This window comes from Castanea sativa, chromosome 9 (genome assembly GCF_040712315.1).
Source record: "Castanea sativa cultivar Marrone di Chiusa Pesio chromosome 9, ASM4071231v1".
Taxonomy (NCBI): domain Eukaryota; kingdom Viridiplantae; phylum Streptophyta; class Magnoliopsida; order Fagales; family Fagaceae; genus Castanea; species Castanea sativa.
This window is the reverse complement of record NC_134021.1, coordinates 40,387,945-40,405,637: the sequence shown is the minus strand read 5'-3', so window position 1 is coordinate 40,405,637 and position 17,693 is coordinate 40,387,945. Positions and strand designations below refer to the sequence as shown.

Below are 17,693 nucleotides of genomic sequence, written 5' to 3'. Positions count from 1 at the left end.
GTGAGATATATGACGATTTTTTTTTTTTTTGAGTGTGTGTGATATATAAATTTTGGACAAGCGAGACTTTTAGATCATGAAATTAAAGTTATAAGTGTGTCAAAGGGGATCTTGCATAAGCCTAAGTGCCTAACAGAATTTTGGGTTTTGAGTTCAATAAAAGTGAAAGAGCAATAGGTGCAATAAAAGTAGTGATAGTATTTGTACGAGAATTTAAGAAATCGTTTTTTAAAAATACTATTTTACCATTTTACAATTTAAAATGAAACAGTGTTAATATGATGTGTGACAATAATTGACCAAACAAAATATATAGTTTAAATCAAAATAAGAGCTAATCTATGGCTGAGTTGGTTGGACTCTCAGTCTCAAGGTGCTTGAGTTCGAGTGTTCGACTGGGTGTAGTTCTAGTTCGAGTCCTGCTACCTGTACTTCCGGCGTGAACCATGATTAATGTCTAGCTGGAAGGTATAAAGAAATACTGTAGAAACCACACAAAAAAAAAAAAAATCAAAATAAGAGCACTCAACAGTGGAAAGAAATATCAGTGGAGAACAGAACACACGACGGACGACGGTGTAGTCTCTGTCTCTTTTATTCATTTCATCATCAATCAGACAATAACAAGAACACACCTTTGTTTGTTCAATCTATAAACTTCAATATTCCTTCGCTTCTCCGTCATGTCTTTCATCCTCTTCGCTTCTCCTCTCTCCCTTCACAACTTCCTCTTCTTCTTCTTCACGCCAATCACCTAAATTCTCATTCTTCTTCTTCTTCTTCTTCTTCTTCTTCTTGGCTATTACATTCATGCAAGGACCTTCAAACTCTGAGACAAGCCCATGCTTCTCTCATTGTCTCAAAAGGTTTCCTACCCATCTCTGTTGCCTCAACTCTCATGAGCTCCTACGCCCAATTCCATGACCTTCACAGCGTCGTCTGTGTATTTAATACATTAGAAGAACCCCATACTATTGCATGGAATTTGATTATTAAGTCCCATCTTGATTTGGGTCTTTTTCATTCGGCTTTGTTGTTATATAAAACAATGAGACGTCTGGGTGTTGCCCATGATAGTTTCACGTTTCCAATAGTAAACCAAGCTGTTTCATCGCTTCAGAGTGATGTAATGTATGGAGAGATGGTCCATTGTGTCTCAACGAAAATGGGGTTTGGATTTGATGTTTATTTTTGCAATACCATGATTGAGGTTTATTTGAAATGTGGGTGTGTAGATTATGCCCGTAAACTGTTTGATGCTATGTCACAGAGAGATTTGGTTTCTTGGACGTCAATGATTTCAGGGTATGTTGGTGAGGGAAGTGTTGGTAGTGCTTTCATTTTGTTCCAGGAAATGATGGTAAAGTCTGAACCCAATTCGGTGACTTTGATGGCAATGTTGCAGGCTTGTTGTGCCATTGAAAGTTTGATCCATGGGATGCAACTTCATGGTTATGCAATCAAGAGTGGGTTAGTAATAGATGGGTCAGTACAAAATTCAGTTTTAAAAATGTATACTAGGACAGGTAGTGTTGAAGAAGTCGAAATCTTTTTCAGCAAGATTGACAGAAAGGATGAGGTTTCCTGGAATATTCTGATTTCCTATTATGCCATGGAAGGAGATATTGAAAAGTTAGTGAATATTTTTAGTGAAATGCGGGGTAGTGCTGCACTCAGCATTGAGACTTTAACATTACTTATATCAGCATTTGCGAAGTGTAGAGATCTTTTTCAAGGAGAAAAGATACATTGTTTAACCATTAAAACTGGTTTTTGTGATGAAATTTTGCTCACTTCTTTGTTAGACTTTTATGCAAAGTGTGGGGAAATAGAGATATCAGCTCGGTTGTATAGAGAAATTCCAAATAGAAACATTGTTATGTTTGGTGCTATGATGTCGGGATTCATACAAAATGGATATATTAAGGATGCCATAAATTTGTTCCATCAAATGCAAGCTGCAAATTTTGAGCCTGGGGCTGAGATTTTGAGAAGCATTCTTGATGCATATACTTATCTGGGAGCACTGCAATTGGGTAAGGCAATCCATGGCTTCTTTATAAGAAATTTGTCTTACAGATCTATGGAGGAAACCACACACATGGAAACCTCCATCTTAAACATGTACATAAAATGTGGAAATATTTCTTCTGCTAGAGCATGTTTTCATAATATATTGGTCAAAGATTTAGTAACCTGGACAACAATGATTGAAGGCTTTGGAAGCCATGGGCTTGGTCTTGAAGCCCTAGAACTTTTTGGTCTAATGCTGGGGGAAAGAATAAAACCAAACTGTATCACCTTCTTGAGCTTACTGTCAGCTTGTGGCCACTCTGGTCTTGTCAGAGAAGGGTGTGAAGTTTATAATTCAATGAAATGGATATATGGTATTCAACCTGATTTGGATCATTACACTTGCATGGTGGATCTTTTGGGTCGATATGGAAAGCTTAAAGAGGCCTTATCTATAATAGTGAAAATGGTGATTTTTCCTGATAGTAGGATATGGGGTGCTCTTCTTGCGGCTTGTAGAATTTATGAAGACATAAAACTTGGGGAATATACAGCACAAAGGCTTTTGGAATTGGAACCTGGTAATATTGGGTATCATACTTTGTTGAGTAATGTACAAGCATGTGTTGGACAATGGGATGAAGTTGAAGAAGTAAGGAGAGTAATGAATGAAAAGGATCTGAAGAAGAAACCAGGGTGGAGCTGCGTCGAGGCTAATGGGATGATCCATGGTTTTGTTTCTGCAGATAGATCACACCATCAACTGGAGGAGATTTACGAAATTTTGGGGAGTTTAAGTAGGATGATGCTGGAATTTGTATAGTATTCTTAGGCTCAATTGATCAATTGAGTCTTGCATTCTCATGCCCGTGCAAAGACATTATCCTGGGCTAATGAAAAATGCTGGAGAGGAGTAGAAAGAAACTGGGGATGAGGACCTTGCAGCATGTTTTAAGAAATTGAAGTAAAGTGATGGGTTTAAATTTGCGTGTCAAATTCAGAACAAAGTTTGAGAAATTTTCAGAATTGGGCTGATGAGCAGTCCAGATTAGTTGGGGTCCTTGGAAGAGCACTGGGAATGGCATCGGATGCTCACAGCAGGCAACTCTCTCTTTAAGGCACTTTAGAGATCAATTACCCCAAGAGCTGGTTGATGCCTATGATAAGTTCCAAGAGCAAGTTGACTCATATTTGAGTCTGGTCCAAAATAAAAAGGCATTAGAGAAGGAAGAAAGGAGAGCAGAGGACAAAGAAGAACGGAATATGCTAAAAGCAAGGTTGAGGATTTGACGAGGTTGTGTGTGAAAGTTGATGCACCAATAGAACTTGCTAGTAAGGTGGTTAAGATGACTGGTTTTTACATAGGCCAATCAGTATACTCATTTCTCTTGAAGATACTGATATTATCAAGTGGTATAGATGTAGGGAGAAGATGGCTAATCTTCTGCTGCTGCTGTCACAACTTCAAGATGATCAAAACTGTTATTGCATTTTGAAACTAGCAGAGAAGTATGAATTCGACTAAACGTGAAGCCATCAAGCGTTAGACTAAAGATTTGAAGGTCTCTGATTTGAATGGATATGAAGAAGTGCACTTCCCCACAGAAAGAGAGGTTAAAATAATGGATGATCAAAATCTTTTGGATTCATGGCCTGTTGTTGGGCTTTATCTTTTGCTTTGATCAGGTTGGCTGCTATGAGCTTTCATGTTCCTGTATCGCTCATTTCTGTGACAGAATGGATACCCTTTTTCATCGGGTGTTATTACTGCAGAACCGTTTGAATGGGAATCCATTGGGTATAGTTGAGCCACTTTTGTTGTCTTCCATGTCCTCCTTAGAAGATACACCAGTTATGGGATTTAAAGGAGAATTTTCCAAACCCTGAATTTCAACCTTAGTACTTCCTTTGTGGTTTTATTAAAATATGTTGCAAGTAGATTCTTTTGTTAAAGTTTCGTTATATTTTTTAAAATGGATATGCAGTACTATTCATTGCTACAACGAAATCCATTACTTTGGAATACAAGAATAATGCTGGCAAACATATTTATATATATATATATATATATATATATATATATATATATATTAATACAAAACAAAATGATTTTGTAGACTTCAACGCAAATTAAACCATCTTACCTTAGTTACTTCTCTTATTTTGAGTTCAATCTAGTTGTGATATATTACTGTTCAATTCATGATACTCTTGGAAGTATTAAAAAATATGATAGAAAAAACATTGAAAAATAAAACAGTAAATCAAATACTGATATATCTTATAAAATGACTGACATGCTTAACGTATTGCATATTTCTTTTTGTACGTTTCTTTATATTCAACTACATAATAAGCTTTTCAAATGTTCTAAAAGTCTTTAAATTGATTAGAATGGAGAAGATTAATAAACGAAGCTTGAGAAGTATTGACAATATAATAGGGACAATCTTCTGCGTTAGTAAATCGATTTCAATGTCATTGCTCAGAGCCGCAGAGGACCAAAACTATAGATTCAGAATTGCTGGTATAACAATCTGCCTTTGGTACGCTCTGTTTGTTTTAATAATGATGTTTTCTAGAAAATGAGTCATTTTCTAAAAAGCATTTTCTATAAAACTATCTCATTTTCCAATGTTTGGTAGTAGCTTTAAATAAGTTGAAAAACAAACTCCTAACTTCCCCTATTTAGCTTGCTGTGAGATAGAGTTGTTTTCCAAAAAAAATTAATGGAAAACAATCTCTAAAAACAAGTCATACTCTTTATATTGACCAAAGTTAATTTTCCTTTGACTCATATTTTTTTATGCTACCAAACATTGGAAAATAAGGAAAACTATCTTTACACAAGGTTTTCCATTGAAACAAACGGAGCGTAAGTTCATACTCTATGTCTCTTCTCTATCAATTAACGAAAATATCATCTTTGTTTTCAATACAAATTACTCAAATGAATCAATTTTAGAACATTCAGTAAAAATAATATTCTCAAGTTAACAACGTAATCACTCAATGCAAGTTTAGCAAATTAACTGGTTTGTACTTTTTGTACTCAATTAATTGACTCATCTTGGCATCCTGTATCTTATTTATTAGTAAAAAATAAAACAAATAATTCTGATTATTCAATAAAATTTGACCCAAAAAAAAAAAAACTAAAAGCTATAGAGTGTGACACAAGTCACAAAGAGCACATATTTGTCAAGGAAAGACCTTCTAGGTTGCACAGCAACTCAAAGCTCTAAATGAGTAAAGTAACCAAGATAGAAAATTTCAACACCCTAAGAATGACTTTACCTTCTAACAAGTTTAAGATTTTTGTTCCCTATAAATTTCAATCCTGTTAGTTTGCTCATGTAAGATTCTAGCAAAGATGACATTGTCATGATGTGGTGGGAAGAACTCCAAAAGGAATATGAGGCTGTGCAACTTCAGAACTTCTACAACACTTCTACATACCCAAAAAGGAGAACTGCCTCAATTCTCCAGCTCCTGTTAAAGAAGCTCACTTCTCTTCTAACCTTTCTCATGATCTCATCCCTATTGCTTCTCCAGGCCAATCCAGAAAGCTTCTTGCTCTAGAATTATTTAGGATCAACGCTTGGGATTGCGATCCTACGTGATCCCACAATTTGCCACGCAATTTTACCTTGAATCTAACATATGAATGATCCTAAATGATCTAGGCCGATTTAGGAATGTGGGAACAAAGAATCCAATGATTCCACAATCCGGATCATGATCCTAAGTCCATCAAACATGAGCATGTGTCTTCTAGCAGTGCGAGTACAAAAAATGTTTAAATTGGGTTGTTTTAATAAAATTTTATTAAGGTTGAGCTAGAATTAAAGACAACCAAGTTTCAATCCACTCAACTTAAAGAGTTGATCTTTTACCCATATTTTTTGGGTCACACTTAATTGGAGTAAAATTTGCTTAATTAGAAAGTAGACATTTGGAGTTTTAAAACGGATACAAATTTGACCCAATTTTAGATTTAAATGAGTAAGATATAGTCATTTGAAATTGGCATAATTACACTTGTGAGCAGAGTGTCATATGAATTAGGGGTAGGATGGTAACTTCACCTAGGTTGGCCAATATAGATGAATGGTCATAAGCCAAGGGTTGTATCCAGTTTCATACAACCAACCTATATAACCTGGGAAAGTAGGCAAATGATTAAATTAGTAATTATCACATTAATTACTCCTAATCACTTACTCTTATTACCCACTAAATGTTAAATGTGATGTAACTTGTCCCCTCGGTGGGGTCCTAATTAATTGGGAAGGATGCCTAGGAATGGGCCTGTCACATCCGCCAAAAGCAATAGAAGGGAGTGGTTTCTCCCAGTCCAACACATGCCAATGAAGGGTATAAATATTCCCTCATCTCATCTTCAAGGTATGCAATTGAAGACCAGTAAAGAAAATCACTTAGAGCATTCTATTCTTGCTCCCTAACTTAAGCTTCATTGTGCTTACCACAAATCCCACAATGGTGTTGTGCTCTATGTGTCCTGGAACCTAAAGTACTAGACTTCCGTTGGAGCTTTCAACTTTATTACTAAATGTTACTAAATTGATCCAACCCTTTATTCCATCATCTACACTATTGAATTTAAGAATCTGGCTCAAGCAAAAATACAATGATTTAGAATTTTAATACTATTAATGGAAGGGCTTTTATTCGGTTTTAACCCTATTTTGTAAATCTATATAAAAGCGCCTTATATTTGAATTTTAGAGGGAAAAATGAGGTGTTGAGAGCTCTTTTTTGACACTCACGTGGTACAATCTTGTTCACAATCCACGCCACATCAACATAAGAAAAAATAAAGAGTTTCAAGTTAAATCTCTTTAAAGCTCCAAAAAGCTTAAATTTTATATAACTATAGGGATTAGACTTTCTTTTCAAACATCCATATTGAGTTTCAAGAAGCTAAAAATTATTCATGATCACAAATAATTTGAGTGCAAACAGAACAAAATCAAACTTAATTAATGAACGGATTGATGGTATGCAAAAAACAAATTGAAGCCTAAGTAAAAATGTTCAACGTCAAAAATCAAATTGAAGACATGGATTGAACATTTTTAACAATTAGGAACTTGAATCAAACTAAAATATACTAGTACAAACAAGATTAAACTGAGTAACAAGATTACAAATAAACACTTACTAGTTACTAGCACGACTACCTTTTAAAGCCTCATGAACTACCAAAAAAAGAAAAAGAAAAAAAAAGAAGCTCTTAATTAATTAAGGAACAGCTTTTACAAGATATTGATCTCTGTATAGATAAATTTGTCACTGAAGAGTGATATACTTTTCTATATATATAACCTAAGTATAAATAAATAGCAAGAGGGAAAGAGGTGTCATTGTCACGTGAATCACACGTGCACTCATGCCGGTGTAAAGTATAAATAATAAAATTGAAAATAAAAAAAGCAGTTTAACATAAAAATTATCAGCTTGGGAGCAATCTGGTGGTAGTGTCTTCTTCTTCTTCCTCCTCCTCAGATTTCCAAATGTGGATTCAGTCCTTATGAATCCTGCAAATTCGCGAAAAACCCATTTGAGATAGAAAGCCAAAAGCAGAGTAGAGAAGACGAAAGAAGCAAAGCAAAGAGAGGCAGAGAAAATGAGTGGCTTTGCGCTGGGTTCAGCGTTTGATTCCAAATCGGGTCAAATGATAATGGTGGCTCTGCTTTTAATGGTTGGGACCTTCTATGCTGGCACCCTCTTTGGCAACAATGGCCCCATCTACGTCTCCGAGCTCCTTTCCAATTCTTCTTCTTCTCCTTCCTTTTCCACTGGTAACACCTCTCTCTCTCTCTCTCTCTCTTTAACTTTAATGGGTGTCTTTTTTTTGGTGGGTTTATGTTGTTGGTTTGGCAAATTAGGCAGCTTGAATAGTTAGAATTTAGATTGATGGCTTATGTTTTCTTTGTGTTTCTAGCTTTTATGGGTGTTCAAATCTTTGTCTTTTTGGTGGGTTTATGTTGTAGGTTTGGTAAATTGGACAGCTTGAGTAGTTATGCATGGTATAGTTGGATGTTGATGGGATTGTTTTTAATGGGGAGTGTGATGGATCTTTTTTAGTAGTGATCTTTTGGTTTATGGTGATTTTGGTGGGGGAATGTATTTAATTTCATGGTCAAGATTTTGAAATTGTATGGACATGATACATTGTGTGGTTTAAGTGAGACTGGGAACTGGCATAAGTTGGGTCTATGTAATTTTTCAAAGCTAAACTTTGTAGAAGGTGTCTATATTCTCTATCTTAGTCTTTTATTACACATGCAAAGCTAAGATGGAGAGGGCATACTCGACTACGAACCCAAAGCATAGCTAGCTCATCCTTATTAGAAGTTCTGGCTGAGTGTCTTTAGTATATGTTGTGAGAAAAATGGATGAAAATCATGTTAATGAATAATGTCATGGGAGTTGTTCAGTGCCACACTCTTATGATACCACTCCCATAGCATAAATGTAGATTGGATTTGAAAGGAAGTTCTTAGTGCCATGATCTCCTAGGCCAGTACTGCATAATTCCCACAAACTGAGTATTGTTTAATGTCATTTAAGCATTTGAATGCGTAACATGCAACAGATCTTATGGGTATAAATTGTGAAATTTGAACTCTTTAATTATTGCGATTGCATGATAGAAGTCTGTTCTTAAGTGCTGTACTTCAGGGCATGAACATATAATGCATATGTGCACATTTACAGTCAGCTGGAATGTCTTAATATATGATTTGACTTATTTTATGTATCTTGTTGATTGTTGCCATGAGGTCAACTGTAGTGGATACCTATAAGACATTGTAATGTCTTGAGATTTAGTATTCTACTAAGCTATGCAACCTCGTGTTCTTGTGATTGATATTGTTGTATTTCACAATTGCAGGTATTTCTACATTTACAAACAAGGTTGCTCTTACTTATAGAAAAACACCAATTTTGATCCCTGAAACTGGAATGAATGTGTGCCCATTAACATTTAATGAATATATTCCTTGCCATGATGTTTCTTACATAAAGAGTTTGCTGCCCAACTTGGATATTTCTAGAAAAGAAGAGCTAGAGAGACATTGCCCTCCACTTGAGAAACGATTATTTTGCTTGATTCCACCACCAGAAGATTATAAGATACCAATACGATGGCCAACAAGCCGGGATTTTGTGTGGCGGAGCAATGTGAATCATACACGACTTGCTGAAGTCAAAGGAGGACAAAATTGGGTACATGAGAAGAATCAGCTCTGGTGGTTCCCAGGTGGTGGTACCCATTTCAAACACGGAGCCCCTGAGTATATTCAAAGGTACGCTTGTTTTACATACTCTATTTTGTTCAAAGGTTTTTCATTTTCAACCACTACTATGATTGGCCATGTAGTTAGCATTTGATGATGATTTTGCTAGTCAAGCACTGAAGTAAAGTTTATCGTATGTAAATTTGAAGTCACCATTGGCATTGATTTTTTAAAATTTTCTTATAATAAAATAATATATTAGTTATTAGGTGTTTTGGCACATTCAGTCATGCTTCCATGTAAGCAGTTCACTCCCCGTCCTCCCCCCATACAAGATGCAACTGCCAAATTTAAGGGGTAGCACAACTGGCTAGGGACCATGCCTCACATAGCAAGGTTTACTGGTTCAAATCTCCCCTTGGGACCAAAACTTATCTAAAAGAAAAGGCAACAGCCAATGCAAATAACCTAATTAAACATACCTAATCCAAACTGGGCCCGAGAAACTAGAATAAAAAAATAGTCCCATGTAAGTCTGTCCTAGGAAAAGAGTGAGGATAAAGTGAATGTTGTCTAACCTAGGTAACCCAAATTTGTCACTAACATTTTATTTCAACTGTAATTTCCGTAGTTCCTGAGTTTGTAATCATATATGATTGTGGTGCTACCAGTCCTTTAGGATACCTTTTGGCTTCAGTAAGACTCTTCCCCCTTAGTTTCTATTTTTTGTGATAAGTGAAGAATCTATATTGCAAAAGCTACTTTATGCCAAACGAGCATAGAATAATGAAACACTAGGAATGAAAAGAAAAGCAAAAAGAAAGTTTTTGCAAGAGAGGAGAATTAATGAACAAAGGGAGGGAATCAGTAGATGTGAGTCCCCAAGCCCGAGACCAATCATACAAATGATGCAGATTTCATGCTTCAAAGAATTTCCAAATTGGAGTTTTACTTATTTTTATTATTTATATAAGTATTCAGTATCCTTGTTTTGGGAGTAGGACCACCTGAAGAATTAAGCTACCATAATTCTATACAGTATTTAAGTTTTAACAATTTTGTTCTGTTTTGTCTCTTAATACTTTTGATTCATACTATGAAGATTCCTCCTAACTTGTTGGTAAGGATTCATTACAATGTAGTGTTGGTTCTAACTAACAATTGAGGTTTTTATGTATGAAAAAAATAATGTTTCTCCTTCTAGGATCATTACTTTGTATTGGATTTTATAAATTGAAGTTATGGTTTGTGATCCAAAATAGTTCATAGTTTTTGGTTTTGCATTTCTCTGTTTGTTTAGGTGGAAAAACATTTTCTAGAAAGTTTTTTCTGCATTTTATATGCTGGAAAACATTATCTGTGATCAACAAAAAACAAGTCAGTAGAGAAGAAATAGATTTTTTTTAGGAGCAGAAAATGTTTTTCAGAATATCACGTACTCAACAAATGAAACATCACATGCTCAACAAACCACCACAAATTAATGTCAAACCACAAAATAATTTTCCCAATGGTAACTTCTCTCTCTTGGCCCCCATTTTTCTTGCCACAGATCAATCATTGACTATTGTTTATTGATCGTTGACTTTCTTGCTCAAACCAGTCTCTTTCCCACTTACATTTTTGCTTAGATTCCAAATTTGGAGCCTGATTTCCCAATTAAGACTCTCAAATTGCCCAAAAAAGTGGAAAATGTTTTGCTATTTATGTATGTTTTGTGAATGCAAGTTTTAATTCATATAATTATCTGGAATGAAAAGAAATATTAATGATTTTCCATGCAATTCAAACAACTGAAAATTGTTTTCTTGCTCATTTTCAGGGGTCACTATCAAACATAGGAAAACAAGTCAGTTTTCTATTGAAACAAACAGATTAAAACATCTAAAATATTTGGGCTAGTTAAAGGCTGTGAAGTTTGGGAAACAATTGAAGTAAATTGGTCTGTTGAACAAACTTATCTCAACTACACACAAAATACTGAAAATAGATTCATGGAAGTCTAAATGCCTAAAATCTTAGACAAACTATGTTTTATTTTGTAATGGGAATGTCAAATTCTGCATACTTCTAAGTTTTGTGTCAGGATCAATGTGTTCTGCGTTGTTTCTAGTCATATGTTCTGACTTTTATTGTAAATTCAGGTTAGGAAATATGACTACAAGTGAGACAGGTGATCTGCATTCTGCAGGGGTAGTTCAGGTTTTGGACGTTGGTTGTGGGGTTGCCAGCTTCTCTGCTTACCTTCTTCCCCTGGATATTCAAACAATGTCCTTTGCTCCCAAAGATGGACATGAGAATCAAATTCAATTTGCATTGGAGCGAGGAATTGGTACAATGATCTCTGCATTAGCCACAAAGCAACTACCATATCCTAGTAGCTCCTTTGAGATGGTTCACTGTTCAAGGTGTCGTGTTGATTGGCATGAGAATGGTACTCTTCCATCCTAAAGATATTTATATATACTGCATTGTAGAAAGTATGTAAATGCTACATAACATATGAATTTAATTAGTTTAATTAAAAATAATGAATTAATAAGTATCCAAGAAAAGTAATTATTTGTTATAGAGATCAGTGATGGAGCAAACATGCTTCTATATATGTTTGTTATCAAACTGTTGTGTGACATGCCTGTACCTATTGGCTGTACTCTAAACTTTGAATAAAAAACTGCAACAACCAGCTTGCAACTAGTAGGAGCCCATCTATCTACTGCACCTCCACCTAAAATTACATAATTTTCAAGATGCTTTCCTATTAATAATGTACAAAAGCCAATATTACCATGTTGAGTGTGAACATAGGGAAGAGTAATTAATACTTTAGCATCTCCTTTGCGAATATATAAAAATATTATGAAGCAAACGGACTCTTGAAAAGAGTATGATTTCTTCCATTTTTAACTAGACATAGACCACTTTTCCAAACAAAAAAGTTTATGGTATGAGATATATTTTACTTTAGGTTGCTATAAAAGTATGATATTGTACTATAGGACCGAATTATAAGGTCTGCTTTCATTTGGGGTCCGTAGGCAATTTTCTAAGTGGTTTGACAATAAAGCCAGCCCTGAGTGATGGGTGCTCTCTGCACCAGTGGGATCTGTAAATTGCCAAGTTTTGATTTTTTATGCTAATTATTTTAATGTGAAGTGTGCTTATTCTTTTTGTTCTTACTTTATTGCTTGCAGATGGGATTTTACTCAAAGAAGTGAATCGCCTTCTGCGATCTAATGGGTACTTTGTCTATTCGGCTCCACCTGCATATAGGAAGGATAAAGATTATCCATTGATTTGGAATAAGTTGGTAAATCTGACTTCAGCAATGTGCTGGAAACTCATTGCTCGAAAAGTTCAAACTGCAATCTGGGTTAAACAAGAAAATCAGGCATGCCTTCTGGACAATGCCAAGCAGAAACTTTTGAACATATGTGATGCAGTCAATGATTCTATACCATCATGGAATACACCAATGAGGAATTGTATACAAGTAATTAGTGGACAAACAAATATTCAGAAACTCCATACTAGGGCAGAGCGTCTTTCGGTGTATTCAGAGAGTCTCAGCAAAATAGGTTTGTCTATTTTCTTTATCAGAACTTTAAAGAAGGTAGTTCTATGTTTCTGTTTGTCATTTTGCATGAATTATTTTTAAGCATGTTGTTATCGCCTTCGTGTTTATACAGAAGGACAGATTTGATACATATCAAACCCAATTAAAGTAACAACGCTGAAGATTAGGCTTCTTAGATGCATATTTCATTTAATGTTAAAATGGACCTGCGACTTGCCATGGACTAATAAGAATTAAGGTTGGGCTAAGTTTGCAATCCCACATGGTGGACCTGAAGGGAAATATTCTGGCAGTCTGGCTTTTGACAAGCTCAAATTTTTATTCCTTAGATCATTGGCATCTTGAACAACTGATTGTTTGCAAATAGAAATTCAGTTTATCCTAAAAGAATTATGTAACCTAAAGAAAATTGAAATTAGTTGTAATATAATCTAAGTGATGAACAAAAATAAACAAAATGTGATTTTCTGGTGAGGGATTTTGAGATAGCATGATGGCACTGTGCCAATTAGCTTTGTATCAATGGCACCTCATCCTCCCTTAAGAAAGGTGGAGGGTAAGGTCTTTGGTTCACACTAGGTGTGTGTGTAAACTTGCTAATCAAAAAGAAAGAAAGAAAAAAAAGAAAAAAAAAGAAATAAGAGCATGAAAGCACTGTAGAGTTGAATAAGTGATTCATAAAATTCAATTACTTGTTTATTTTTCTTCAAATATTTTAAAACCAGTTATTAAAATCTCAAACCAAATAGCATTTCCGATTCATTTAGTTCTTGCAACACCGCTGTTTGCTCATCTTTTGGGCCTTTAAAGTTATAAATATATGGACATATTATTAAGCATTACAACGAAGTGTTATTCAGTCTGATGACATGATTAATCTGTTTGCAACAGATATTAATGAAAAGGAATTTAGTTCAGACACTTTGTTTTGGCAAGATCAAGTTCGCCTTTACTGGAGGTTGATGAATATTAGTAAGACAGAAATACGAAATGTCATGGACATGAATGCTTTCTGTGGTGGATTTTCTGTGGCTTTGAATACCCTGCCTGTTTGGGTAATGAATATAGTTCCTGTAAGCACGAGGAATACCCTGTCTGCTATTTATGACCGAGGACTGATTGGTGCTTTCCATGATTGGTAAGATTGTGTGAATTTATTACGTACTGTTGTTAAATTTTCAAAATTCTTTAAAAACAAAATTTTATAATATTGCTAAGCTATGTAATACTCCTCTAATTAGTAATGACTGGCAGCTAATGTTTTTTTAACATCAGGTGTGAACCGTTCTCAACTTATCCACGCACGTACGATCTGTTGCATGCAGACCATCTTTTCTCTCTCTATAATAACCAGTTAGAAGGTTGCTTAATGGAGGATATCATGCTGGAGATGGACCGTATGATAAGGCCCCAGGTAATTAATCTGTAGTTATCTTCATTTTGTACCCGAAATGTTAAAATGAAAAATGCCATGAATTAAATTCATCTCCATGATTGTCTCTAGGCAGGGCTGGAATTTATAATTTTATTTTGCATTTGTTAGTTATGGCTTAGTAGCAAAAATTTCCAGGAAATTTATTGAGGATGTATGTGCAGGGATTTATTATTATTAGAGATGTGGAATCTATCACATCAAGAATCCAAGTTCTTGCTCCCAAATTTCTATGGGAGGTTACATCGCATGTGGCAAAAAACAAAGAAAACAATGCAGAAACTGTGTTATTATGCAGAAAGAAGTTTTGGGCAATTGTCTAAGTACAGCGTAAAGAGCTTTGCCAATACAACAGCAACAACCACCACCAAGCCTTTGTCGATTAAGTTCTTTCTTTGGCAAACATGTAGGTTGTTCGTATGACCCTTTTTTCCCTGTACTTGCTTATGCTTGTCGACCTTGTGAATGAAGTGAGGTCATAAGTCTTAAGTTGTTTATTGCTTCGTAATCATATATTGTGTAAATTTCTAGAGAGACTTTCAATGTACAACTTTCTCCTTTATATTTCACCAATGCTGGCAATACAAATTTTGAATTCCTCATGATCATCAAACAACATTTTCTAGCAGTCACCTCTCTCTTCTGTGTACGTGCCTACATGACCTTAGCAAATGACCGTTTGGTTGGAACACCTCTCATTCCTTTGTTAGGCTTTTATTCATCATTCGTATCTGATGTATTTTGCATGCGATAAAATAATGATTAAGTGACTAATTTTAATATTTTCAATCAGCATAAGCCTTTGACATAAGTGGTAATTTATCATGATAGTGCAGTGATTCTAATTGTGCACCCCATATGTGTCATACCTCCCACTTAGAAAATAAAATTTTCAGATGTTAGGAAAGTGGTAGTTTATCAATATCAGTGGATTGGCAAAGATCATTCTTTTTTGGTACCTAATTCTTCAGGACTAACAAGTTAGATGTGGAGAGGTCAGGCCAAGTTTGGGAATTTGTTTACTACATAATAACATGCAGTCTGTATATCTTTGTATTTATTGTGACGCTCACACCATTTATAAACTGTAGGTAAATTTGAAACCAGGTGTCCGAGCATGAACAGGAAAATCAACCCAATCTGATGCTTTGCTTCTATGCATTCCAGTTGGTTGGGTTTGACAGTATGTTAAATGTTTTGAGTAGTGGACCAAAGAAGATGACCTTTAAGACCCATTATAGAACTGGAAACAAGCCCAAGATGGCTAGAGAGTAAGCCACTCAAATCCTTGCAAGAAATCTCTCTATTTCTTGTAACCTTTGAAACATGTTTTGGAATGTGTCCTTTCATCTCCTCTCCCTCTATATCCCTTCATCTCAAACAAACCTTTAGCATTTTGGATTGCTACATCATGGCCTATACTACAACCAAATTTAGTAATTAGAGGTTTCTCTATGTGCCAATTGTCAAAATTTTATAAGGTGTTCCTTCCATTTCGAATATGGTAACTGTATAATGTATATCCTTTTCAATCACTTGACTCATTTTTTATTCAATGTTCAAACCAGTTTCTTATGAATTATGATGGTTGGTGGAGTTCAAATATCTTACAGTCCTAGGAGAAACAAATTGAGTTGGGCCAAGTATTTTCGACCCCATGCGACTTTCCAAAGCTAAGAATCCTCGAATGGGTTAAATTGTTGGGCTAGTGTTATTTTATTAGCTTTGATAAAATATTGTAAATTTTATTTGACTATTTAATCTCGTTATTGAATAAATTATTAAAATTTACATAATTACTTTGATATATTAATTTAATCAAAACTATAATTTTTTTTTAAATACACATATTTTTTTTCATATTTTTAATACAGTAGGTATTAGTTGGGTTTTTAAAAAATCAAATCAAACACCAAACCATTAACCCATGAAAAGAAAAACCAACTTGAGGGGTATATATATATATATATATATATATTATTGTATTTTTTTCTTTTGTGAATTTAAAAACAAGAACCAAACGGGGCTGTTAGTTTTTATCTTTTTTTGTCGTTGAAAAATAGTAAGCCGTTCAATGCGTCTCCTAATGAGACAACCGGATCCAATCTCAAGTGAAGAGGTTAGTTTTGTAACCCAGGCCCATAGCAGATGGAGGCTCTAATGGAATGCAATTAGCCCACATAATCAAGAGGATAGTCGATTTAAAACCTGGCCCATCCATTAAATGTCTGGGGCCTTGAAAGACATTCAACATCTTTACCTCAAGTACATATGTTTTTCACTACTTTGCTAAATGAATAGTAATCTTAAAAAAAAAAAACAATAATCTCATGATATTTTTCATTTTTTGGAATCAAAATTGTGGTCAGGATACAATTCTACAAGTATAACAAAATCTCAATTATGATGATGAGTTATGACCTTGGGTCACTCAAAATACACACAACAATAATAATATCACTCACATTAAAAGACTTACAAAAATAAATAAATAAATAAAATAAAATAAAAAGGGTTTCTAAGAGAAAGAGAGATTGAGAGGGACAAGATCTTTGAGTCATTGACCCTCCAATGAGATGGAAAATTAAGATAGGAGGACAATAAAGTAAATCCAAAAGAAGTGCCAATAAGGATGGAGGAAAAAAAAAAACAAAAACCCCTCTTGGCCTTGAATGTGTCAAAAGAAAGGTGAGGCCACTAAATTGGAGTTGACATGACTAGACAACCCCACGCTTGTCGCCTTTGCCCCCCTCCCCCACATAAATCTGCCCCCATTATTATTATTTCATTTTTTTTGCAGTTGGTGCTTGCTCTCTCTCTCATTCTCTCTCTGCTGCAGTGCTTTGACCTCTTTTAGCTCCATCACCCTCTTCTTATTTCCCTTCTTTCTTGTGGACTTTTAAGGTTTTATACTGTTTTAATAAGATGTTGATTAGGTTCAAGCATTCAAGTCTATGTTACAAACTTATGATTAAATCTATAATTTGGACTACCTATAGTCCCTATTCCATTTAAGTCTCTTAGGTATTTGGTGATTTTACAGTTAAATTTTATGTTGCTTTTAATGCTGGTTTCTCTTGTAACAATTGGAATTTGCTTTCTGAGATTCTGGAAGCATGCATGTGCGATAGGGGCTACTATGATCATACTTAGTCTCTTGATGGAATGTTCATGAGACTGACCATTTTAATATCATTTTGTTTCTAAAGAAAAAGAAGAAGGTTGGATTGGATTTTTTTATATTGTGATACATGTGGGTTCAGGATATGTTGCCATCAATCGCCATTTCATGGACACATCTTGACTTATGTCATTTAATATTTGGTCTACAAATGTACTCGAAGTCCTCATAGAAGTAAATGAAAGTTTTTTTAGATTAGTGCTAGTAGTATTTTTGGCTAGA

The 17,693-nt window shown here is 34.8% G+C and overlaps 2 protein-coding genes across 4 annotated transcripts; both read left to right on the top strand.

The window, feature by feature from the left end:
* The first annotated feature begins 762 nt into the window (after positions 1–762).
* On the top strand, positions 763–2,921 carry LOC142610096 (pentatricopeptide repeat-containing protein At4g35130, chloroplastic-like). The gene has a single exon (XM_075781814.1). The coding sequence runs from the start codon at positions 899–901 to the stop codon at positions 2,834–2,836; it is 1,938 nt and encodes a 645-aa protein (XP_075637929.1). The 5' UTR covers positions 763–898; the 3' UTR covers positions 2,837–2,921.
* A 4,550-nt stretch (positions 2,922–7,471) lies between these two features.
* LOC142609349 (putative methyltransferase PMT7) lies at positions 7,472–15,846 on the top strand. Of its 3 annotated transcripts, none has more exons than XR_012839583.1 (8): positions 7,502–7,838; positions 8,936–9,350; positions 11,426–11,715; positions 12,476–12,859; positions 13,750–13,996; positions 14,134–14,272; positions 14,455–14,696; positions 15,398–15,846. XR_012839583.1 is itself a non-coding variant. In XM_075780922.1 (7 exons), the coding sequence occupies exons 1-7, from the start codon at positions 7,664–7,666 to the stop codon at positions 14,611–14,613; spliced, it is 1,809 nt and encodes a 602-aa protein (XP_075637037.1). In that variant the 5' UTR covers positions 7,472–7,663; the 3' UTR covers positions 14,614–14,906. The 3 variants fall into 3 exon arrangements, 1 of the variants encoding a protein (XP_075637037.1); XR_012839582.1 differs by having other exon boundaries at positions 15,382–15,846; XM_075780922.1 differs by lacking the exon at positions 15,398–15,846 and having other exon boundaries at positions 7,472–7,838; positions 14,455–14,906.
* Positions 15,847–17,693: the final 1,847 nt, after the last annotated feature.

What these genes read in the sequence shown, in the direction of transcription:
- LOC142610096 (XM_075781814.1), top strand. Translation starts at nt 899, where the DNA reads ATGAGCTCCTACGCCCAATTCCATGACCTTCACAGCGTCGTCTGTGTA.
- LOC142609349 (XM_075780922.1), top strand. Translation starts at nt 7,664, where the DNA reads ATGAGTGGCTTTGCGCTGGGTTCAGCGTTTGATTCCAAATCGGGTCAA. An exon ending in AGAGAGTCTCAGCAAAATAG is followed by an intron (nt 12,860 to 13,749) that starts GTTTGTCTATTT and finishes TGTTTGCAACAG; the next exon opens with ATATTAATGAAAAGGAATTT. An exon ending in ATTGGTGCTTTCCATGATTG is followed by an intron (nt 13,997 to 14,133) that starts GTAAGATTGTGT and finishes TTTTAACATCAG; the next exon opens with GTGTGAACCGTTCTCAACTT.